This window comes from Podarcis raffonei, chromosome 1 (assembly GCF_027172205.1).
Source record: "Podarcis raffonei isolate rPodRaf1 chromosome 1, rPodRaf1.pri, whole genome shotgun sequence".
Classification (NCBI taxonomy): domain Eukaryota; kingdom Metazoa; phylum Chordata; class Lepidosauria; order Squamata; family Lacertidae; genus Podarcis; species Podarcis raffonei.
In genome coordinates, this window is record NC_070602.1 from 23132961 (window position 1) to 23159165 (window position 26205).

The 26205-nt window shown below is 42.5% G+C and overlaps 1 protein-coding gene across 4 annotated transcripts in view; it reads right to left on the reverse strand.

Annotated features, from left to right (window-relative positions):
• Positions 1–1275: 1275 nt before the first annotated feature.
• DGLUCY (D-glutamate cyclase) overlaps positions 1276–26205 on the reverse strand; it is a 39961-nt gene continuing 15031 nt past the window's right edge. Inside the window, exons 1-14 of one of the 4 annotated variants that reach the window (XR_008328943.1) lie at positions 24924–24980; positions 23887–23998; positions 22003–22156; positions 20451–20649; positions 19905–20055; positions 19192–19314; positions 16004–16201; positions 13853–14113; positions 12781–12880; positions 12287–12435; positions 7569–7688; positions 4859–5010; positions 2765–2859; positions 2529–2628 (exon numbers count right to left, since the gene is read on the reverse strand). Coding sequence is in view for 3 of the 4 variants with exons in the window: in XM_053377022.1 (XP_053232997.1) it covers positions 2485–2628; positions 4859–5010; positions 7569–7688; positions 12287–12435; positions 12781–12880; positions 13853–14113; positions 16004–16201; positions 19192–19314; positions 19905–20055; positions 20451–20649; positions 22003–22156; positions 23887–23998; positions 24924–24956 (1896 nt within the window). In the remaining variant the exon portion in view is untranslated. Of the gene's footprint in view, positions 2629–2764; positions 2860–4858; positions 5011–7568; positions 7689–12286; positions 12436–12780; positions 12881–13852; positions 14114–16003; positions 16202–19191; positions 19315–19904; positions 20056–20450; positions 20650–22002; positions 22157–23886; positions 23999–24923; positions 24981–26205 lie in introns of those variants that run through there. The other 3 variants (XM_053377022.1, XM_053377030.1, XM_053377038.1) reach the window with 3 other exon arrangements.

Here is a 26205-nt window from a genome sequence, read left to right on the forward strand (position 1 = left end):
TGGTTCATATCACTACTCTTCAATGGGGGAAATGAGCAGCTAAATCATTGCATTAATGCAGCAAGAGAAAGGCCCTTAATCCTTTTTTTTTTTTTTTTGCAAACCATGGAAAAAGTTAGTATGTTGATCTGAATTAGTATAATTCATTATTCATAAAAGCATACCTGAAAGAATTCATACAGAAATCTGGTTCCATAAAGGTTACCCGTACCCACTGAGTTTCACAACTGATTGTGGACAATTAAACATATTTTAAGGACTCCCAAACAAGCTGAAGAACTGTTTGTAAATTCTGAGTCACAACTGAAATGCTACAGCTGTGGATTCCAGCTCTTAAAGCATGCTTAGATGAGGATTATTGGGATTTCCATAACTAAAGCAGTAAGAATAGTGCATATTGTATGAGATTTTTAAGTGGCAATTAACAAAAAGCAGCGAGAAACCCAATGAAGAAAGTAAAGTTGTATATTGTTGCAAACAAAAACCATAGGGTCCAGGTGCTGGAATTAATATTTGGCAAGACAAAATCTTGATGAAATCTGCTAGAACCGATTTCCAAAACAAAATGTATTCTAGCCCAGAAGAGGATTAATTTTGTTTAGCTTAACACTCAGTGTATTTTATAGTTCTGTGTAGTGAATTTTTACTTTGAGCCAAGAATCTAAACTGCACAGTTATCTCATGCTCACTATTTTGTTGTGTTTGGTTTGGTTTCCTTTGCTGTGTGGGCTAACATTTTTTGAATGCAATATTGCTGAGCAGGGCCATATACAACTCATGCTTACTGTCAGCTGTTGACATGGAAATGAGCAAGACAGTATAAGACATAAGCATGACTTGAATAAAAGTGACTGAACCCATTTGTTGGGATTGCTACTTTATGACTGTGTTATCTTAAAGCAAGAGGACACAGCAAAATGTAGTTATCCAGAAAAAGGTTCAGTACCGAAGTGCATTCCTAATGCTCAGGAATACCCTTTCCTCTTCCCAATATTATTACAATAATAATAATTATCTTTAAGGAAATATCAGGAACACCTCAAATAGACATAGGGACACATTGGCTGCTTCTCTAATGGGCCAAGGGTGTGACACTTCAAAGTATAGACACAATGAGAAACAATAGCAGCCTTGGGGGTGTCTTGGTAAAAATATTTCCCCATCTGCATAGAAATTCACTGTCATTGTGAACGGCCTGTTCGCATTTATATTAAGGAAAAGATTGTAACAACATAAACAAGATTGTGTTGGAAAAAACAAACACTGTGGCAATAATTCATTGTAAGATTAATTTATTGTAAATTCATGGTAAGAGATCACATTCATCTTTTAAAAAATAAATGTCTGACTTGTAGCAACCATTAAGGCAAATGAAGTAACTTTTAATGTAATGACCGTATCGTCACTCAGAAAAAATTATGGGTCAGGGCAAACATCTGTTGAAGATGGCAGTAATATTTCTACTAGACTAAACATTCCACAAGGATAAACAAACCAGGAACTGGTTCTGAATGCAACAGAGCTGAGCAGGGGCATATAAAACTCATGCTTACTGTCAGCTGCTGACATGGAAACCTAGACTGCCCAATATCCATAGATACAGACCATTAAGAAACATTTCCACAAATTCTGATGTTTAAACGCTGTCTCATTTTCCCAATCTTAAACTCAGCTCTCCACATTTCTGTATCAGCTTGAGATTTTTTTTCTAAGTGTCCTCATGAAAATTCACCAGCATTTTAGTGCAAATTTATCATAAAATGCACTTTTCCGTATGAAAATCCATTTTTCTGTGCTATTATCACCAATATACAGAAAGCATTTTTATCCACACTTCACCCTATTACATGTATTTTTGTACACATTACTTGGCTGGGAAACTGCACTGCAAAATTCAGAGAAGTGCAAATTTTGAAGGATGGCTGTGTTTTGATTTGTGTACTGCTGTGGACAGTGTGAATTCAGTGAGTTTTACTGTGAACTGAATTGAATTTCTCCTCCATCCCTACTGAGCCTGTGTTTTCCCCATTCCTTGCCTCCAGCACAGCTACAAGGAAGAGGAGATCAGAAGCTTCCGCCTCCATTTTGGCATCATGTTGGAACCCTAAGCTATGGTCAACCTTAACTAGGTGTTATTGAAACAAACCAGCTTAATAAACTAAGATTTGAAGTTGGCTAGTTTCATAGTTCTGACTTAACACAGTTTTTTTTGGGTTTGGACATAATGCTAAACTGTGTTCAGCATTATGTCTGAATGAGGCGAGTGTGTTTGCTTTATCACTCTGAAATGCAGAGAAAAATAGATAGCTGAACAGAATCACAGAATTACAGAGTTGGAAGGGACCCCGAGAAGGTCATCTGTTTTATCAGTCGTCTTCTTCTTTTTGCAAAGTCTATATATCTTTATTTATTTATTTTATTTATTAAAATATTTATATATCACTATTAGAACTAAAATAAAAATCAGCATTTTGTTGGGTTGAGTTACTTCAGAGTTTCCTCCAGCAGCTTCTCAAGCATAGCTGAATGAATGTCATAGAATGGCAGCCCATCTACTTCCATTTCCAGACTAGCAGTTTTCCCACTGCGTACTTCGAGTCGCTGTAATATGTTCAGCAACTTTTCTTCCTGCACAAAAAAGATATTGTCAGTACAGCTGTTATTCAGAAACTGTTCAACAAGACCATGCTAAACCATTCAAGATATTCCGCTCATTGCTTTTTTGAAAACTACTTCTCACACAGCCAATAGATAAGAAACGTACCTTGTGAGATAAAACTCTGGAGTGATCTGTTTGCTGTCTTTTGAGATTATGCAAGACTATCAGTTTCTACTGACACCTTTGAGAATTCAGTCATGCTGAACATCATCACATGTAGAGTTCAGTACATGTAGGATAGGTTAGGAAAGGAAAGGAAAGGAAAGGAAAGGAAAGAAGGAAAGGTCAATATGGTAAGCCAGCCTCTCAAAAACTCCTTTGAGAAGATTGCTTACCTTCTTGGGCTTGATATCCTGCCTTTCACTCCCCTTAAGGAGTCTCAAAGCAGCTAACAATCTCCTTTCCCTTCCTCCCCCACAACAAACACTCTGTGAGGTGAGTGAGGCTGAGAGACTTCAGAGAAGTGTGACTAGCCCAAGGTCACCCAGCAGCTGCATGTGGAGGAGCGGGGAAGCGAACCCGGTTCACCAGATTACAAGTCCACCACTCTTAACCACTATACCACGCTGGCTTCTGAGGGCCAGCGCCTCCTTCCCACCAATGATGCAGGGCTGGGACGCCAGGGCTAGTCTTGCTGAAGCATGAGCTTCGGCATGCACTCCCGGCTTGAAATCCAGCTCCACACCAGCCTGCCGAATTGGCCAATGGCAGGCTGGCACAGAGGGCGGGACTCCTCGGGGGGCATGCCTGAGGGAACCATCAGGCTTCCCTCAGGTCCACTCCCAGGGGATTTAAACAGCCCACGCCAGCCCCTGACACCCAGCTCTTCTCCTTGCTTTCCCCTCCAGCTCTCTGACAGTAAGAGCTGTTCGACAGTGGAATTTGCTGCCAAGGAGTGTGGTGGAGTCTCCTTCTTTGGAGGTCTTTAAGCAAAGGCTTGACAACCATATGTCAGGAGTGCTCTGATGGTGTTTCCTGCTTGGCAGGGGGTTGGACTCGATGGCCCTTGTGGTCTCTTCCAACTCTATGATTCTAGGGTATCCCATTAAAGGGATCTGTGAAGGAGTTGCTTCTGTCCATTTGCCCAGACAGGGGCTTGGGTCTCAGTGCAAAAGAAATGACACCTAAACTATGCTTTTAAAATTATATAGTAATAGAATTTCAGGAGCTGGCATGTTCTCCAGAGTGAATGAGCAATTCGGATTAACAGCTGGAAATCAGAGTATGATTCTTAATTATTAGAAGCAGAAAACTGAGGGGCAAAAGTTCATGAGAGGCTCAGCTTAGGTAGACAAATCTTTGAAGGATATAGTTAGATTTAAATTCTGAGGTTGGAAAGTGTTGTCCCTCAGAAACGTTGAATTGTTCTATGTATGAAGTCACTCTGCATTACATTTCCTGGGGTTGGTTTCACTTAAGCTTGGAGTTTGTGGAGTTGCCTTATTTGGGAGTACAGAAGGATATTTCACCTGGGTCAAATGGACTAGTGGACTTCTACTTTTGCTTATTATTCTACTGTACAGCTTCACTTGAGTCATGTATTGCTATATGGTCTTCAGGTACTTTCTCTCTTATAAGAGAACACAGGGTTGTAGCTTGTACAGGTAGATTGAAGGATGATGAATAGGTTGTTCTGTTTGTCTTTAGGACAAAGAACATTAGATGGCCTTTGGTTTCCTACAACCTTATCTGCTGAGAGACCCTTTAAAAATGAACCAACCAATGTTATTTATTGCTATTAAATCCAGGCAGTCATTGTTGGGAGCAAAAAATGAAAATGTTTCTAGTCTCATATTACTATCAGGCTATTTAGAGAGAATAAAGCAATCTCTTTGGCCAATGACTAGTGTTTAAAGAAGAAATTTTGTACAAATATATAAAACAACACCAAACAAAACAAAATACTATAATAATAAAATTACTAGTAATTGTATATACAGAACACTAGCAATAGAAAACAACATTCTAAGTTTCTGAAATTAGTTTCTGGAGAATTTTGCATACAACAGCACGGTATTTAGCCACACTGGAAGAGGGGGACTTATAATATGTCTTTGTCCCTTAAGCACTTAATGGGCACAGCTCTTTTCCCATAGCTACAACAGTGATGACTTCTACATATCAGAAAATGAGGCCTAGATGTGAAAGGGTCAATATCCTAATACAATCTTTTTGGACTATCTTCTTCAAAGAGAATACCTTGGCCACAGATGGAAGTGCTGATGACCATTTCATTTTGGCAGATGACCTAGGAAATCCCACAGCTTTCCTCAGATAGCGGTCATGTATTTCACAGGTGTTGAGGATATACAGGGCGCAAGCGACAGCATAGCCTCCCCAGTTGGAAACCCCTTAAAAAGGAAAAAAAAATTAAATAGAACGCACAAGTTTTGAATGTCTGTATGGTGTTCAAACAAGGTATCAACCGGACAACCTATGAAGCTATGGATTGTCATCCCTTTTAATAATAATAATAATAATATATTCATACCCCACCCACTCTGGGCAGCTCCCAATCAAGTGTTAAAAACAATACAGCATTAAATATTAAAAACTTCCCTAAACAGGGCTGCCTTCAGATGTCTTTTTTTCTGATATAAAAGTTTTATTTGCCAATTTTAAAACCACACACAGTTTAAAAACAGGCAGGTCAAATCTGAAGCGGTGTCTCCAACGCAGCTGTTTAAGGCCAGCACTCCTGGCTCAGACTTTGAAGTCTTTCGAACACAAGATGAAAAGCTTTCGTTGCATCCTTTTATTTCCATTACAGGATATTTCCCTGAGAAAGACATTTTTCCTTAAGTAAGACTTGTCTGTTGTTTAAGAACAGGTCTGTGGAGTCAACTGCTGTGTTTTGGAAGCAGATCATTTCTTTGGCCCGGGGAGACAGAGGCTGGGAAGCACAACCAGGAAGAGTTTCCAAGCCTCACACTACACCATCAATAGCTTCTTTGAGCAATAAAGTCTCCTCCACCTCTCCTTTCTGTGCTGTCACTTCAATATTCTCCAGACTGGACTGGCCATTCTTCCATGAAAGGGACTTCTCATATTTGGTTTTAAAAAGCAGACCATGACCTGGACAATCTGCTGCCTCTCTAAAAGCCCTTTTTTTACAGCATCCTCGGCACCCTTCAGATGTCTTTTAAAAATAGGATAGCTGCTTATTTCCTTGACATCTGATGGGAAGGAGTTCCACAGGGCAGGCGCCACTACCAAGAGGGCCCTCTGTCTGGTTCCCTGTAACCTCACTTCTCGCAATGAGGGAACCACCAGAAGGCCTTCAGCGCTGGATCTCAGTGTCCAGCTGAATTGAATGCCATTGACACCTACATGATAGAAGGAAATTTAAAAGGGAGAAGCAGACGGCAGTGTACAATCCTTTGGTGGGCTTCCTCTATGGTGGGATTCCACTGGGTCATGCCAGTGAATCATGGTTGGGTTAGATATGGAACTAACATATTGTTATGAGTACGGGGGGGGCGGCATGTGGATCCCCATAATGTCTGGATTTAGTAGATGATAGAATTAATCAAGGTTTGGTTAAAACTGTGACAAATGCTGAAACCCCTGGGCTAAGCTTATGCTAACAGCAGGCCAACTTGGCATAGCCGCTAAATTAGGCCATTAGCAGGGGGCTATCAAGGAAATCATCGGAGGGCAAAGGCTGCCAGACATGCAGGGAGGGGCTCCTCCTTCACCTGTGTACGCTAGTGGGCAGGGAAAGAAAAGGTTTGGGGTTTCAGTGTGGGTGATACAGGCTGAAGGAAAATTATGGTGTTTTGCAAGAGCTTTGAAAATCGGGGGGGGGAGGAAGGGGGCAGAACACCATGTGAGCTGAGGAAGACAGGATGGAACAAAGACACAAAGAGAGGATGGCATATTTCTCTGTCTACTAAGTTTGCTAAGCCTATGGAAGATTCTGAATGAATGAATCTTTACTGCTAAAAGCTATAAGCATCACAAATGGTCACAATGTATAGGATGCAAATAATTGATTTAAAACTGAACAGCAACAACAGCAAAGCAAACGTACAAAAATGCAAAAATCACTCTTGCATAAGTTAAGCACTCCACGTCTCACACTCCCCCTTATGATACCTGATCAGATCTGCAGGATCTGATTTCTTTCCGCAGGGCCTGTAAGACAGGGTTGTTCCGCCTGGCCTTTGGCTTGGAATCAACTTGATCCCCTCCCCCTCTTTCCTTTTCCTTTCTCCTTCTGTGATGGAACTCTTATTTGGGGACTTCCCTAGCTTTTTTCTGGCCCACGTAGGACCAGTCTGGGTAGTTGGCCTTGGTAAAGATTTGACCTTTTCATCCCCAAAAAAGTTTTTGATTTGAGTTTCTACTGAAATGAGGCTGCATTTTAATGTTGTATTTTAATCTTGTTTTTAAGTTGTATTTTAATCAATTGTTTTTATACCTGGTGTAAGCCACCCTGAGCCCGGTCTTGGCTGGGGAGGGCGGGGTATAAATAAAATTATTTGTTGTTGTTGTTGTTGTTGTTGTTGTTGTTGTTGTTGTTGTTGTTATTATTATTATTATTATTATTATTGTCTTGGTGCCTAACTCTCTTCTATGGAAGAATCAAGAGATGATGATGATGATGATGATGATGATGATGATAATAATAATAATAAGCTACCTGCAAAATTTCATCTTGGCATCTCAATGGGAATAATAATAATAATAATAATAATAATAATAATAATAATAATAAATGCCAGTAGTGAAGCAGCCAGAAAATTGTGGGGTGGGGGGTGTTGTCGGGCACATGCAGGGTGAGTGAGGCAGGTAAGTCACACTGTGCAAGTGACTTGCACCGATCGGATGCATTTGTTTAATAATGTCCTCTGTTCCATGTAAGTGTTCCAATTTCATATATACATTTGGCCTGTCCTTCACTTACCTGCAACAACTGTAAAATCAGCGTCCACATTACAAGCTATAACATCTCCATTTTTAATGTACTTCTTTACAGCTTCTTTCACTTTTCCCATTCCCAGTTCATTTCCTCCATCTCCAATGCCTAAATTAAAATTGACAAGGTATGGTGAAATATCATACTTATTTATAAATACAGTATAAACCGTTAATGAAGCATACAATGTTACTTTAGTGGAGGGTTGGGTGTGTTGTTGTTTTTTAATAGCTAGGTGGTTCAGTTCTTATTTAACATACAACTTTTATTATAAAACTAAAAGCATTGAACAACAACTACATGAAATCCATGAATACAAAGTTAAAAACACAGCAATGCTTAAACTAATTTAACATCAAATTATCAAGGAAAATTTAAATTATTGGTAAATTGTTAATCCTGGCATATATTATCCGGGAGCAAAGGTCCTGCTGGTGGGCGACCTAAACGCAAGGTTAGGTCCTGATGACCCCAGTTTACAAACCAAATACAGGCAAAAAATAGGGTACCCTGACGATTTGGGCCCGGAGGTTTTACAACTACCACGGCAGTCAAAGGATCAACATTCAAATTTTGCTGGAGCCTGCCTCCTCAAATTCTCTAGGCAGCTAAGTCTTCATATCCTAAATGGTTGCACCAGGGGCGACATCCCCGGGGAATATACATTCATGTCTGGGGTAAGATCCAGCACAATTGATTATATGTTGGCGGACAGCGAATTGCTAACAAAAATAGTGAATTTAAAAGTGCTCCCATTCATAGAGGGGGACCATTTCCCTTTGCACCTCCAGGTGTCTCCGTTAAACGAGTCACCCTTCCTGAGAACAGTATACCCTGCAGAGATCACCGCATTAGAGCAACCTGGCTGCCAAGTCAAATGGACCCCTGCACTTGACTCCAAACTGAAGAAAATTCTAACCTCTGAAAAACTCCGTACAATTTTAACTGACTTTGGGGATAATCCTAGGCCTGAGGATCCAGTTTCCAAGTATGAGAGCCTGCTCCAACAATTGAAACCCTATCTTTTTAATACCACAGAAAAAAGGCCAACTAAACCAATAACATCAAATAAACCCTGGTTTGATTATACCTGCTTTGAGGCAAAGAAAGCCCTGCAAAATGCTTACAAAGCTGCCCTGACAGCCAAAAATTCTGTCAGACACCAAGCCTATCTTGCTGTCTGTGCCCTAAAAAAAGAGTATAAAGACCTAATACTCCACCAAAAGAATGCCTATATCAGAAAATGCTGGCTAGAATTAATTAGTGCGGCAAAAGCAAAAGATCAGACACTATTCTGGAAACTGGTAGCTTCTGGCACCCATAAAGCTATTTCCCCCCTTAACCTCACAAATTCTCCCTAGCCTTTGGGTCTCATTCTTCCAATCTTTGTACGAGGATGCTGAACCTCCGCTACGGAATTATAATATAGAACAACTGGCTAAATGGCCTCCAGTTTCAATAACTGAAGTGAAATCATATATAAACCAACTGAAAACGGCCAAAGCCCCAGGCTCAGACGGCATTACACCAGAAATGATAAAAGCACAGGCGGATTGTTGGGCACCTTTCTTAGCCAACCTCTTCACTTACATAGATGACACTGGCCGCATCCCAAGGGAATGGGGAACAGCCATAATAGTCCCAATCTATAAAAAGGGCAACAGAGGGGACCCAGCGAATTATAGGCCGATTAGCTTATTAAGTGTGATTAGTAAACTCTACTCAAAGCACCTCCTTAATAAGTTTACAGAATGGCTAGAGAATGAAGATATCCTGGCAATAGAACAAGCAGGCTTCAGACCCGGAAGGTCCACGATAGATCACTGCCTAACGCTACAACATCTCATCGACAAATACAAATCAGGAGGGCAGGCCTCACTATACGTTGCCTTCGTTGACCTAAAAGCAGCCTTTGATACAGTCTCCAGAACCAGACTCTGGGACAGACTACAGGGTACCAATATAGATAGAAGGCTCCTGCTCCTAATTCAGGCACTGCACGCAAACACGGCTCTTAGAGTCAGGTGCAGCCGCCTAGGACACCTAACGGACCCAATAAAAACCTTCAAAGGAGTCAGGCAAGGGTGCCTTTTGGCCCCTCTACTATTTAATTTCTATCTAAATAACTTAGTATCTGCACTCAGTGACTCAGAACTCCACCTGTCGAAGCTTGTAAATCGGCATATTTCGGTCCTGCTATATGCCGATGATGCGGTAATTCTATCTAGAACCCCCATTGGACTCAAAAGAGCACTAAGAAAGCTCACAGCATACTGCGACTCTGAATGTCTCAAAATCAACCTTCAAAAGACCAAGATCTAAAATTATACAAGGCCAAAACTTTGGCACAACTCCTCTATGGTTCCTTTTTGGGTCCGCCTTCCTCTGCTTTCTCCCCACTTGAGAGAGTTCAATCCAGACTTCTTAGAGCTCTCCTCCAAGTCCGCAGATGTGTATCAAACACATGGGTTAAATTGGAAACGGGGATGATGAGAGTGGAGGCTAGCATCTGCCTAACATCAATTTACAAATGGCTGACATTGAACCTGCTCCCCCGAGGGATAGCCCCATTGATCCTCTGTGACCAATTCCAGTCGGGCTGGCAGACTGCAGTCCTGAACACCCTCCGGAAATTGGGTTTTGCCCCTCAAGCCCTTCTAAGTCTGGGTTTGGACCAGGCAAAAGCTACGGTCAGGCAAAGAATATTAGACACCGAGAGACAGCAGGACTGTGCAAGGTGCCCAACTATAGAATTGGAGAAATCGAGAGTTATATAGCTGCACCAGCAGCATATCTCTTCTTTCTCGTATCTAGGGATGCACGAAGGGCCTTTACACTCGCCAGAAACTCGCCGGTCTTCCCTCGCCGGTCCTGGATGGAGCCTTTAGAAGGGTCCCATATGCTCAGAGACTTTGCACCTGTCCATTGGGAGAGATAGGAAGCCCAGAACACTTGTTCTTTAGATGTCCCTTTTATAAAGAGGCACATAGTAAGATCATGGATCCCCTACTGGTGAGGCTTGCCGACCTCCCGCAAAAGCAAAAATTTGACCTTTTGCTGTTGGGCAAAGATCAGAAGATGACCTGGATGGTCGCCAGATTCTGTCTACAGATCTGTAGGTGCAGACCATTGCCCAACTCAAAATAGTCCGGCATGAAAAGCCCCAAACACGGTTCCATGGGTGATTCTGAGTCAACTCCCTGAGACAGTTTATTGCTGTACATTGTTTCTAAATTTAGTGTTTTAATTGTCTGTTTTAACCATATTTGCACAGCAGTTTTTAACGCTGTGAGTGTCCTCTATTTAAGAGGCTTCTACTCTGCAGCCTCTTATAGTTGTTTTATCTGCGAGTCTTTTAGTTCTTATGCTCTTACAGTTGTTTTAACTGCGTGTCTTTGTTGGTTTTTAGCTCTTATTTGTTTTAATTATTAGTTTTTTATCCACCCATTATCTGTATTTAATCTTGTATTTTATTCAGATGTTTTATGCCTGTTTTCTTGTCCTCATTTGCCCTAACAAATATCGGTCAAAAATCCCAACTGCTATTTTATCTATATGCTTTTCTTAATCCTGATCTATGACCGTAATAAAGTTCATCTCATCCTGGCATATAGTCTAGATTCTACTTTTGCTGCTAAACTAATTGTTTAGAATTGTGGTCAAGTTCGTTACACAGAGAGGAGGGATGCAGGCATTGAATTTTATCATTTTCTTGTTAACAGCTCTAATCATTTTCCTGCTAAAGGACATCTCAACGCTTCTCAATGCACTTCATCTGCTGAACAGTTCTTCGTTTAGAATTGTTAACAGAGTATTTAAAATGTCATTTCTTCTTTTTTTCTAAAATGGTCATGTTAAAGTAATGTTTCTTCTCTAGCAATAGGAGGCAATATAGTAATAGCCAATTAAGGATTCAACAGTTAATCAATATAGACCTACATTTCATTTGATCAAAGTGAAAGTCAACATCTGTCTTAATCAACATGGATTCCAAAATGGACCATGATTTATTGGGGGCTGCAATGGTCAACCAAGAGTACATCAGGTACATTTTGGGGGAAAAATAAAAATCCAGATCAATATATTTGAGTATAAAACAAATCAATGCAACTTTGTCAAATTAAAAGTAGGTAATGTAAGCCCATTAATCATTTTATTTCACTTTAGGATTTGAGCAAGCTTACTAAACCCATTTTGAGTATGCAGCTTGGACCCATTTCCCAAAGGTTATCCCATTATTAAAAGCTTTTGATATAAAATGACCATTCAATATCATCAAAGGACTTTTCATCTTACAGAACAACATTACTGCCTTTCTAACCTGTGCTAGAGATCTGCAACCCCCCAGATCATCATTTTCACTCCTTTTGAAGATTAGGATATTTGCCCATCTCCAGCCTTGTATCACTTCACCCCTCCCCCAGGATTTCCCAGTGATCATAGACAGAGGTCCGTAAAGTCCAACAGGAAGCTCATTGGGTCTTGAATTCAAAGTAGCTATTTCCTGACCAAAGTAGCTATTTCCTGACCAACTCTTTATCCATCTTGAAATTCAGTCTTTAACCGCCATCGGTCATTCTACTTCTGCAAAGTTTCACACAGCAAACAAACTGGAATAACAGACATCAACCTTTATGGTTTTCACTAGCATGTAATAATAATAGTACATCCTTTAGGTTATTGAACAAAAATGGCACCACACTTACCTGTTGTAGTAATTCCTGGGATATTTTGTGCAGCTAGAAAGAGTTCATCAATTGGATCCACTAAATGCTTAATATTAATTTTTCTTGCATTATAATAATTGCCATCAGCAGCCATCCCAGTACGTTCAATTGCTATCAGGTGATTAAATCTAGTTAATGGGGGAGAAATTATATTATGAGGAGCAGTTCCACGATTCAGATCTAACAAATTTACTTCTGCTCCTTTTCTTCGTTCTTGTACAGCCCCCATGTCAGGCGAATGCCACTATCTCTTGCCCCTACCTTCCTGCAATCCCTCCATTCACATATATCTCCCTGTACTATTCGAAACTGGCTATTATAATTCCACTGGCAACCTGCTTCTTCCACTTTCCCCCATCAGGTCTTTATTCTCACCCTTCACTCTTTACTAGTAAGGGCTTAAAGACTGCCATGAGATAAACAGTTGTGTCTTCCTCAGTTTGCTTACTCCTTTGCTTTTTTAAGGAACATACCTAGGCTTTTCTGGATTTCCATCTTCACACAAAAACAGCAAAGCTGAATCCACAGAATCACTATGATAGCTAATTATAGGGACCGGTGTCTCCAATATCCCTAGAATATAACAGAAACATAATATATTCAGTGGAGGATAAAAAGACAGCAAGGCTCATGCAATAATTGCATTATTTCCTTGCAATTATAACATTTTATCAGCTGCTCAGTGGTTTGAGAAGCGTGGACCTAGCTCATTCATGCCTTACTCATATGGCCTTCCATCACTTTTACAAAGATAAATGGTCTTGGGAAGAGGAGGTGGAGTGTTACTGCAAGAAGGCAAAACCAGAGACATAGAATGTAGACCCAGCCATAGATTTACAGTGGTACCTCGGGTTACATACGCTTCAGGTTACAGACTCCACTAAACCCAGAAATATTACCTCGGGTTAAGAACTTTGCTTCAGGATGAGAACAGAAATCGTGCTCTGGCGGCACGGTGGCAGCGGGAGGCCCCATTAGCTAAAGTGGTGCTTCAGGTAAAGAACAGTTTCAGGTTAAGAAGGGACCTCCGGAACAAATAAAGTTCTTAACTCGAGGTACCACTGTATTTTGGTATTGCAAAAAACCCATTCAACTCAGGGTTGAAGAATCCAGGCGTTTCTGCTGTCCAATTCCCACCAGATCCAGTCAACTAGGCCAATGGTCAGGGATTTAATTAACACTATATACACCATCTTATCCACATGTGGGGAATGTGCTATGAAGACATGGACCAAGGGCTGCCCTAACTTTTCAGAGGAGGGAGAATCATGGGGATGTCAGTTCTGGTACCATCCCCACGATAAACATAATACTTATGTCTGATCTGGCCATGGCGATACATGGTGCACTTTCTTTTCCCCATGACTGTATATGACCTGGGTCCAGGCTGGGTCTTCCCTATATCTTCCTGGAAGTTGAGAATGTGGTCATTTTTTTAAAAAAAGTCAAGATATTTACTTATCTTCCTCTTAGCTCCACTGAAAACTCTTGTTTTTAAAGCAAGCAACACATAATCAAGTTATGTTTACAATGGCCATGCCGTACCTTGTTCAACGGCTTCCTTGATGATCTTTTCATTCAGATTCAGAGCTCTTTGATCAGTTACAATAGCTACATTCTTCCCCAAGGCCTTCAACATAGCTGCCATTGCAATAGCCCCTGGAGGCCCATCGTTCTCTTCAGGTGGCTCATACTTGAAGTGGGTAGGGAATCCAGTAGTAATCAGCACAGACTGGGCATGGGAAATGGACAGACATGCCTTCAGGAGTTCATCTTGAGTAAGCAGATGAGTCACACCTCTGTCCCCTAAAGGCAGATGAAACAACTTTTCGAGTGAAATCATCCCTGAGCCTTGCTAGTAACATATTAACATTTAGATAACTATCGCAGAATTCACCCGCACATTTCAAGCAAGGACTAATCTGAGCGCAATGCTGATCCACAACAGGTTTTCACAATATCCACTGCAATATCTCACAGAATAGAAGGGGAAGAAATGGAGGCAGTGAGAGTTTTTACTTTCTTGGGCTCCATGATCACTGCAGATGGTGACAGCAGTCACAAAATTAAAAGACATCTGCTTCTTGGGAGAAAAGCAATGACAAACCTAGACAGCATCTTAAAAAGCAGAGACATCACCTTGCCAACAAAGGTCTGTACAGTTAGAGCCATGGTTTTCCCAGTAGTGATGTATGGAGGTGAGAGCTGGACCATAAAGAAAGCTGATCGCTGAAGAATCGATGCTTTTCAATTATGGTGCTGGAGGAGACTCTTGAGAGTCCCGTGGACTGCAAGAAGATCAAACCTATCCATTCCTAAGGAAATCAGCCCTGAGTGCTCACTGGAAGGACAGATCCTGAAGCTGAGGCTCCAATACTTTGGCCACCTCACGAGAAGAGAAGACTCTCTGGAAAAGACCCTGATGTTGGGAAAGATGGAGGGCACAAGGAGAAGGGAACGACAGAGGACGAGATGGTTGGACAGTGTTCTCGAAGCTACAAACATGAGTTTGACCAAACTGCGGGGGGCAGTGGAAGACAGGAGTGCCTGGCGTGCACTGGTCCATGGGGTCACGAAGAGTCGGACATGACTAAACGACTAAACAACAACAATCTCACAGAACCAAGGCACCAGAATTAGAAACCCAGTGCTGCTTTGCAGCTCTTTGTCCTTGCCCATGATGCAATACAGAGGTTAACCGTGCCCTGTGGAATGCCTTCCCATCAGATGTCAGAAGGAAATAAACAACTATCTGACTTTTAGAAGACGTTTGAAGGCAGCTCTGTATAAGGAAGTTTTCAATGTTTGATGTTTCCCTGTGCTTAATGTGTTTAATTTGTTGGAAGCTGCCCAAAGTGGCTGGGGCAACCCACTCTGATGGGCAGCATATGAATTACTGATAAGAACAAGAATAAGAATAGGTATATATTGAATGCTTCAGTTTTTGCAGGAGTTATTAGCACTGGCTTCCTTCTGCTTCTGTTAAATTTTTCAACGCATGGAAAATGAGTGACACATAGGCAAGGCAAGGGTTAAAGAGGCAGCAGGTGAATTGCATGGCTAAGTGTTCATGACCCAACCAACAATCCAGCCCCATTTCTCTTCCTTTTGAAGAGAGGGGCAAGCACAAGCTTTAGCATGGATAATGTCAGGCGTCTTTGCTCTGGGCAACCTAACAGGCACTTTTGCAAGTGGGTGGGGCCTGGTGTCTCTGTATCCTTGATGCTGGAGGTGCTGGCTCCAACTTACTCTCCAGTAGCTTTCCTGGAGGAGACTCCTTACTGACAGGAGTGGCAATATGGGTTGGCAGTGGAGGTGGCCCTTTATGAGGCATGGAGTGGAACCCGCTTGAAGCTTCCCCAGGATCCAGCTCCTGACTCTCTTGATCACTGGCCCCCTCTTCCAGCTTAGACGTTTATTGATTTCATCTCTCTCATCTCAATCAAGCCCTCTCTTGGGCCCTCTGGTTCTAACTCCCTGTCCTTCCCAGCCCTGCTTCCTCCTCACACCCCTTCCATTACCCTCCATGATATCTCTATGGGGCTCATGACACAGAAATGGGCATATGCATATTATCAGGAACAGAGCGCCCCTTTAGTGTCTCAATCTCGATCTTCCCTTTGACAAGAGTTGATGCAGGCAAATGTGCTGCAGGCAAATCTTTACAATAAAGTTTTTCAATAAGAATGCGTCTACCTGGGTCTACTCCTACCATGTCTTCCAGACACCTGATTTTTCGCACAGCTGCTGCTGACGTGATGCTGTAATGCAAAGGATTCTGACAAATACGATAGACTTCAGGGACATCTTTACCATCACCCGCTGCGGCATCCTCAACTTTCAGGTCAGTAATAAACATGCAACCAGGAGCATGGGTAAAAGCAAGCGGAGACTCTGAAAAAGACAAATAGGCAATCTTGTGGGAGGACAGATCTCTTTTAAGCACTAAAACTCTCTTCTTTGTACTCACCCATGCAGCAATAAAAATATGTTGGGTACCACTGTTTAACCATGTCAAAGGGGAAGGCCCAGGCAGGACCAGAGAGGCCCAGAGCGACGAGCCTCCCTGCCCAGGCCTGATCATGGATAAGACCTTGCCGGTGGCCACTTGGACGCCAAAGGCCTGAAAGGGAGAGGCGGAGCCCATAGCAGAATCCGCTCAGCGGCCCAGAGTCACCCCCGGCACCAGCAAGTGGGAGCCTCCGTGTGAAGCAACCCTAAGAGAGGGGAGGAAAGGAGGGGGAGAGCAGGTGGGGGAGGAAGGGGTTAGCGGCAGGTGGGGGCAAATGACAGAGATGAGGGGGGTGGTGGGTGTCCTGATGGGAGGGGTGTCTGGGTTCGTGCCCTTCCGAACATGGCAACCCTATAAAAATAAACAAGAGCAGCAGTAGCATTGCAAGCAGAGGCTTGAACTGCTCAACTCTGGGGGGTACCCTATTTTAACCTGAAAGGCAGAGTTGTCTGGCTGTACCTCCAGTCTGGAGACAGACCCCACATTTAAGTATGGTCCCTGTACAGGAGCTGAGAAACAATTTTGGAAGTCTTTGGAAAGTACGGATGTTCATTGGAAATTGAAATTGAAGCGGAATTTGCAGCACTTTGCTTGTTTGTCTGCAGTCAGGAAAGGAAAAAATTCAAGTGAATATTATGAATGAATATTCATGAAAAAATGCATTACCGTATTTTTCGCACGATTGGACGCACCGGACCATAGGACGCACGTAGTTTTCAGGGGGGGAAATCAAGGAAAAAATATGATTCCCCCCCCCCCCAGCTCTGGGAGCAGTGGACAGGCTGCACGCAGCCTGTGCGCTACTCCAAGACCTTCTCCCTGCTTTTGCGGGAGGTGGCAGAATTCCCCCACCTCCCGCAAAAGCCCACAGGAGCCCCGCGTGACTCCTGCGGGCTTTTCGACCAGGAGGGAGAAGGGACTGAAACGGCCCGTCAGTCCCTTCTCCCTCCTTGGGGAAAAGCCCCCAAGAACCGCTCGCTCTTTAAAGGCTGTGCGGCTCCTGCGGGCTTTTCTAGGAGGTGGGGGAATTCCTAGAAAAGCCAGCAAAGCCGTGCAGCCCCTTTAAAGAGCGCACGGCTTTTGCCTGCTTTTGCGGGAGGTGGGGGAATTCCCCCATCTCCCGCAAAAGCCCGCAGGAGGGAGAAGGGACTGACTCGGCCAGTCAGTCCCTTCTCCCTCCTTGGGGAAAAGCCCCCAAGAGCCGCTCGCTCTTTAAAGGGTGCGCGGCTCCTGCGGGCTTTTCTAGGAGGTGGGGGAATTCCCCCACCTCCTAGAAAAGCCAGCAGAAGCCACGGAGCCCCTTTAAAGAGCGCCTGGCTTTTGCCTGCTTTTGCGGGAGGTGGGGGAATTCCCCCATCTCCCCCAAAAGCCCACAGGAGGGTTGGAGAGTAGCGGGAAGGCGTCGCACGCCTTCCCGCTGCCCCCCAATCTCTGGGGCTGGCGATGGGGGAAGCGCTTTTTTCCCCACCGCCAGCCTCGAAGCCGGGTTGGAGAGTAGCGGGAAGGCGTTGCGCGCCTTCCTGCTGCCCCCCATCCTCTGGGGCTGGCGATGGGGGAAGCCCTGCTTTCCCCACCGCCAGCCTCAAACCCGGGTTGGAGAGTAGCGGGAAGGCATCGCTGCCTTCCCGCTGCCCCCTAATCTCTGGGGCTGGCGATGGGGGAAGCGCTGCTTTCCCCACCGCCAGCCTCAAACCCGGGTTGGAGAGTAGCGGGAAGGCATCGCTGCCTTCCCGCTGCCCCCCAATCTCTGGGGCTGGCGATGGGGGAAGCGCTGCTTTCCCCACCGCCAGCCTCCAACCCGGGTTGGAGAGTAGCGGGAAGGCATCGCTGCCTTCCCGCTGCCCCCCAATCTCTGGGGCTGGCGATGGGGGAAGCGCTGCTTTCCCCACCGCCAGCCTCCAACCCGGGTTGGAGAGTAGCGGGAAGGCATCGCTGCCTTCCCGCTGCCCCCCAATCTCTGGGGCTGGCGATGGGGGAAGCGCTGCTTTCCCCACCGCCAGCCTCAAACCCGGGTTGGAGAGTAGCGGGAAGGCGTCGCTGCCTTCCCGCTGCCCCCCAATCTCTGGGGCTGGCGATGGGGGAAGCGCTGCTTTCCCCACCGCCAGCCTCAAACCCGGGTTGGAGAGTAGCGGGAAGGCGTCGCACGCCTTCCTGCTGCCCCCCATCCTCTGGGGCTGGCGATGGGGGAAGCGCTGCTTTCCCCACCGCCAGCCTCGAAGCCGGGTTGGAGAGTAGCGGGAAGGCGTTGCGCGCCTTCCTGCTGCCCCCCATCCTCTGGGGCTGGCGATGGGGGAAGCGCTGCTTTCCCCACCGCCAGCCTCAAAGAGAAGACTCTCCTGGCTTCAGCGGAAGCAACGCAAAGCCTCCGGAGCGCAGGCTTCGGAGGCTTTGCCTTGCTATCGCTGAAGCCAGGGAGCCTGCATTCGCTCCATAGGACGCACACACATTTCCCCTTCATTTTTGGAGGGGAAAAAGTGCGTCCTATAGAGCGAAAAATACGGTACTTAGTAAATGACATTTAAGCATTGTTTTGATGTTTACAATGAAATGAATCTAAGTTATGCAACTTATGTTAAATAGAAGGCAGTGAGATGAATAACATAATATTTGGCAGAAAATTTGACAGTAGCCAATAGCCTTTTCTTTTTATGTCTGTGGCAGCATCCTGACAAGGTTGGAGTTGTGGTAGAGGGTGATAGCTTTTTTTTTTTTGAAAGGCAGTTTCCAAGTTTAGTAGAACAGTATATGGACCCACACTGGAAACAAATCTGTCAGGTTTTTCTGGCTGAGATTTATTTAAATTTGGTAGAAAAGGTAGTAATTTTCTATACTATAGGAGAAATTCTTAAAAATATTCATTATTTATACATACTGCAATTGCTGACAGCTTCTGCACCTGTAACCCCACAGGCCCAAAAGACTGGAATATCCCCAGGCTGAGCCTGTACTGCATCGCCATAGTCTGGATTGGAAAGGTCTTGGATTCCTAACAAACCTGTAATCCCAAACACGATAAAATCATATGAATATTGCTGGAGGAGGAATGGTTTTAAGCTAAAGGAAAACCCAAATACATTGTGCTACTATTATAAAACAATTAACAAAGCAATCCTATACATGTCTACTCAGAAGTAGGTCCCACTGAGTTACAGGTGTGGTTGGCTGAATGTTGTTGGAAGATCCCATTCCCCTTACAGAGCTACAATTCCCAGAATTCCCAGGGAATTCTGTTAAACAACTCTGGAAACTGTAGCTCTGAGAGGAAAATGGGGTCTCCTAACAACTCTCAGAACCCTTAACAAATCACACTTCCTGTGATTCTTTGGGGGAAGCCTTGGCTGTTTAAAGTGGATTATACAGCTTTAAATATATTGTGTAAATTGGGCCCAAGTCTTACATTAGGTGTCAATGTGAAGTTCGCTTAGGCTATTCCTGTATTTGTGTATAAAGTCATCCCAAAACCAAGCCTGGATGGGAAGTACGTTTCCCTAGAGAAACAAATTTGCAGCCTATGATATGTCTCTGTCTCTCTTTCACACACAAATACAGATATTTTAATTACATTTTTTTCCCTTATGCACTGACCAGAGTTACCAATGTGAATTGGTGCTCCATGCGCCCTTTTCATCAGATAGGTTGTTCGCACAACTGCTTCCAATTTGTCTTTAGGAATAGGTCTCATGGTTGCTACTAGGTCACAGTGAAAATGTTCTGTATCCCAGCAAGGCACAGCAGTCTGGGAAAGTTTTAAAAATATACATTTCAAGAACTATTTGAGGATATTTCCATGAAAAGCTACGTTGGAAGCAAAACAGGACCACCCAAAAATGAGCTTCTTAATGCCCCCCCCCCCATATATGGGGGATTCCCTGGATATGCATGTCTATATGTTTGCAAAATCTTTTTAACCAGCCACCCTCACAGTCCAGTATGTCCTTATAAGCTTGCAGAATTTGTAGGGTGTCCTAATGCTGAGAACATAGAGATAAAAAAGAAATACTGAAATGACTCCCTTCTTTGTCTGGATAGTAGAGTGGGTTCATATTTTGGGGGGGGGGATGCTGTTGCAGCAGGTTTTGTTTTGCTGATGTAAACCACTAAATAAGAAGCCACCAAATAATCTCTGCTTACCTTGTACATGCTAACATTACATTTCTGTTCGACATTTCTTACAGGAATGCCAACTTCCTGGAGTGCCTTTTCAAATGTGAAGCTACAGCCCAGGTAGAAGGTCACCATGTCTTTAAGCTGCTCAGAAAATTCCTTCAGACTTGTCAGAGTGCCTGTACATGCCCCATTCTCATATTTCTTGTACTGCAGACAGTCAGTTCTGCAAAAATAAACAAATATTGTCCCCAATAGCATGGGTAGGCAAACTAAGGCCCAGGGGCCAGATCTGGCCCAATTGCCTTCTAAATCTGGCCAGCGGACGGTCTGGGAACCAGCGTGTTTTTATACGAGTAGAATGTATCCTTTTATTTAAAATGCATCTCTGGGTTATTTGTGGGGCCTGCCTGGTGTTTTTACATGAGTAGAATGTGTGCTTTTATTTAAAATGCATCTCTGGGTTATTTGTGGGGGGTAGGAATTCGTTCATTTCCCCGCCCAAAATATAGTCTGCCCCCCCACAAGGTCTGTGGGACAGTGGACTGGCCCCCTGCTGAAAAAGTTTGCTGACCCCTGCCCAAGAGCCTTCTGAAAGTGATTATTTGAACTGGGTAACTGGATTCAGGCTGCACTCTTTTACTTACTTGGAGCACGGCCCACTGAACTCAATGTGCCCTTCTTCTGTGTGTACATTCCACTATGTTTTGTCCACACCAATGGGCATTAGACAGCTGCTGTGGGTGGAGGCACATGTTCACTATAACGCTTGTGGTGGGTACCATTTCATTACTCCTATTTATTTTTTAAAAAATAAAGGTCTCAATTATCACTACACTTTTCTTTGTTGTTTTTTAAAAATGAAATAGAGCCGTAGCACTGTAACACCATGGCATTCATATTTTATGAGGTTTTAACCATAGCATTATAGCGTGATAGCCTTCTATATCTCATGCACACACGCACACAAACACACCCCAGAGCAGTCTTTCTGGAGTAATTATAAGACTGGTTTTGTGTGTGGGTGTTTTTGTGAGTCTTTCCTAGATGCAAATGTAATAAAGTTCTGGCATACGTAAATTGAAAAAAAGATCTGGCATATGTAATTGAAAACAAATATGAGGACAAATTGTGGCCTTAGCAACCCTGTGAAAACAGTTTCTGATAATATTAAAGAGGCTGCGATAAAAAGTGCATTGGTGCTATAGGATGCCACAGCAACTGGCTTGCATGTCCTCCATGCCCAGGTCTGCGTGCTGGTGGGGATACAGGATGCAAGGCACATATTTCAAACTTTGGAGGGAATGCACTCTGATACGAAGGCTTTGGTCAGCTCCACATAAGGAACAACAATACTGAATTTACTCGAGAATTATCTTTGTTTTCCATGACTTAATTTTGCATTCGCTAATTATGATAAGACAGTGGACAACCTAAATTTACCAGCATGGTACAGAATGATTTGGACATTAGAAACAGCAGAAAAAATTAAGAGACAGCATTAAAATCCTGATTATGCAAGGAAAAGAAAAACCACAATCATCTTATGCCACCTGGCAGAACTTTTATCTATGCATACCTAATATCAGCATCACTGCTCAGAGACGGGCATTTCCATTCCCCTGGTTTACTTCTATACAGCAGTGGAAGTGGCCCATCATTTGCTTGGCAAAATTTTTCAAAGTCATCCGCAAGAGATTTGTGAAGAATCACAACGTTTGCCTGTTTAAATCCTGCGAACAATACAAAGCTCACATTTAAACTTATACATACGCAATCAGAATGTGTTCTGAAAGTATTTCTCAGGCATTCCATTTTCAGTTGATGTTTTCAACATTACCCATGTTTAACTTGTGAATGGGACGCGGGTGGCGCTGTGGGTAAAACCTCAGCGCCTAGGACTTGCCGATCGTCAGGTCGGCGGTTCAAATCCCCGCGGCGGGGTGCGCTCCCGTTGCTTGGTCCCAGCGCCTGCCAACCTAGCAGTTCGAAAGCACCCCCGGGTGCAAGTAGATAAATAGGGACCGCTTACTAGCGGGAAGGTAAACGGCGTTTCTGTGTGCTGTGCTGGCTCGCCAGATGCAGCTTGTCACGCTGGCCACGTGACCCAGGAGTGTCTTCGGAAAGCGCTGGCCCCCGGCCTCTTAAGCGAGATGGGCGCGCAACCCCAGAGTCAGACACGACTGGCCCGTACGGGCAGGGGTACCTTTACCTTTACCTAACTTGTGAATAGTATATTCAAAACATATGCTAAGCTGAATCAAGACTCCAGACTTGAGGCTAGGGACTGACATTTGTGCTGTAATACCAGTTTTCTGCTATTTTATGGCAGGGAAATAAATGGATTCAGATGTAGTTTCTTCACTGGTTTTAATATACAACATTTTGTCACATTCTTTTTCTATATGTTGTTCTATGTTTTTGGCCTGCAACAAATTCTCCAGCCTATTCATGAATTTTCAAACTGAGGACAAAAAGGCAAAACAACCTGAAAAAGCAAACAACTTTAAATAGCATCAACTAGTAGGTTTGCTATATTAAGCCAATGAGTCAAGTTTTATTTTATACACTTTGTAAACAGCCTCAGGCCACAAACAGTGAAGCTTGCAAGTGAAAAGTTAGTATTGTGGCATAAATAATAAAAAGAATAAGGCTACACTGAGAAGTAATTGTGGTTAGGTAGTACTCTAAATTCTAAAGCTGCACCCTTAGCAAACTGGTTTTAAGTATTATGCAGTGTATATAAACCATCTTTTGACTGAACGTTACACTTGTCATGATTCACTTAATAAAAATGAAATGAAAATAAAAAACAGGGAAAAGACAAATATTAAATGTATACTCTTTTTTATTATTATAAATCAAATGTATATTCCAATATGTTATTGTTGATTACAGTGAAACTTACCTGAGATGTACCTTCACAATATTGCACTAAATTGATATTTGTATTCATGAAACGACTTTACAGTGTATGTAGGAACTGTGCATACCCATTTATCAAAAATACTTATGATGCTTTAGATATAGAAAAGAAATATTGCTAATTCTGAAATATTATTATAAAGAAATAATTTGATCTAAGAGAGAACAAAAAGCAATGTTCTTGTGATAAAACTGAGTGAACCAAATTGTTGCGTAAGGGTTTTAATCCGAGTTATGTTGGGAGGTAAAAACCTCTTCATTATAAGCCATTTTTTAATACCTGTTGATTTCCTCCTAAAATAGGGTGGCTAATCCCCATGTTAGGGCCATGGTCCAGCCCCTCAAGCAAACTCCCCCCTGCCCCCAGAGAGGTACAAATCGGTCCCTCCTCAGTCATCAGCTTGATCATTTTATGAGCAGTAAGTGAGCAAGGATGAATGTGACCCTCAGCTGAAAAACAGATTAGCTAATGCCTATCATAAAAGAATATCACTAACATCTCCACTTATATTCAACATGAGGAATGGTTTTTTTTTACCTTCTGCCATTCCAGAAGTATTGCTAATGCTGAGTTTATTTGTTCGAATTAGACTCCTGACAGCATGTGGCAGAAGGGTTTTCAAGCCGCCTATGAAAACCATATTTTCATCCTGAAATAACAGAAAAATGTGATTACATTTGGGGGGGGGGTAACCAATGTCAAATAAATGAAGGAGATGGGACTTCCCCTTCCTCTCCTCCCTGCTGCAGCAGATTTCCAATTGCAGAAGAGGGGTGACACAATTGGATGTCATCTGTTCTAATTATATACAGTGGCACCTTGGTTTAAGAACAGTTTATGAACAACTTGGATTAAGAACGCTGCAAACCTGGAAGTAGGTGTTTTGGTTTGTGAACTTTGCCTTGGAAGCAGAACATGTTCCGCTTCCTGTCGAGTGTGTTCCATTTGTAAATTGAGTCCCCCGCTGCTATGGGAAAGCACACCTTGGTTTAAGAACGCTTTGGTTTAAGAATGGAATTAAGTTCGTAAACCAAGGTACCACTGTATTTTTACTCTTACATACAACTTTGTTGCAAATTACACCAGGGAATGCATATGGATTTTGTATTTTTTGTCTTTGGGAAATGGCAATATATTTAAAAGTACTTAAAGAAACAAAGAGAACACCCAGTAATATTTAAAGCAGTGATTTCATCACTAGGTTGAGAAATATCAGTTTTATCATTTATTCACCTTAAATTGTCACCTTAGAAATATTTTATTTGGACCTTTTTAATTTAGCTGATTAAATTGCAAGGTATTGGTTATACGCCTGGGCAAGTGAGTCCCTATTACTTTCTTTAGTAAAACTGTTCGATTGATACTTGTTTTAAAATATTGCTTTAAAATATTACTGAAATTACATTTTATTTTTTGTTTCTAACAAACTTAGGCTAAATCTATTTACTTAAATTTACCTTGCTACATTATGGCTTCGCTACTTCAGACATAACAACAAATTATATACTAATGTTACCATTTCAAGCATTTTGCAAACTTCAGTTTCAGTCAAAACAAAATGCTAATTACCTCACCTCTAAGGTTAATTTTAATTCTTCTGAAGACATTGCTAGGAAGAAAGATAATTTCCGAGGGAGAAACAGAGGTTTAAAGCATGAAAGATTCACTGGTGTTCTTTTAAAAGTAATGAGGTAAATATTCAACACATAGTTATACATTTCTAGCAAATGCTAATCCTTCTTAACAACACCTGGTATTTTTCATTATCTTGTCAGTGCAAGACTCCAGATAAACAGTTATATATTTATGCCTATGATAATCTGTATCTTTAGCAATCTTTTTGTAGGATATTCTAGAGGGGTAGCTGTGTTAATCTTCTTTTTACAGCAAACAAAAACACATACACAAGAGTCTTGCAGTGTCAGTTACAGATTTATTGTGGTATAAATCTCTGGTAGTAGAGTCCACCTCATCATCTGGTGTAAGCTCCAGTGGACTTTAGTTAGCCATTAGACCCTCTCATGGAATTAAAATTTTAACTAAAAAGGAATTTAAATCTCAAAAGTGCCTTCCATAGCAAAAACCCTCTTTAAAATGTGACATTTGAAGTTACTTTCTCCAGAATAACATTTAAAGAGCATTTAAATTTGGCCTCACTCTACAGCAGAGCATTCCACTTGTGGTCCAAGGACCACCAGTGGTCCATGAGCTTCTTTCCGGTGGTCCCCAGGTATCTACGGATTTGTGGTTGAAGATGCATTAAATATTCATGTTGATTTTTAATTGTATTTCTATTGCCTCTTTTGTGTCTTACATTGCACTTTATTGTGTTACAATTACAATGGCGTGGAATCAAGTATAACATATAATAAATGAAAGATATAATAAAATACATTAAAAATCATGCAGCATCTAGGACAACGGGCAGGAAAATAATCAAATGCTCTGCCAAGTCCCTCAGTAATTTTCAAGTTGTCCATAGGAAAAGAGGTTTGGGAACCACTGTTCTACAGGAAACTTATCTCTTTTTTTGGCAGCTTAGAGTGTTTTTTAAAAAAACTGTAAGAACAGAAAATTGCACAACACAATTCATTAGTCAACCTTAACATAGGGATAAAACAATTCAATATTTATTATTTTAAAACAGTTCTTATACAACATGAGGAACGCAAAAACTTAGAAAGTACAAACATATGGGAGGAAACCTGCTCATCAAAAAGGACCCCAATGTGGACTGAACTTGTTTAATGGCTACATGATACAAATTGTTGGCTGGGCATCTATCATGGATGCTTTAGAGATTTGGCATTGCAGGGGGCTCACCTAGATGACTCATGGGGTTTCTTCCAACTCTAT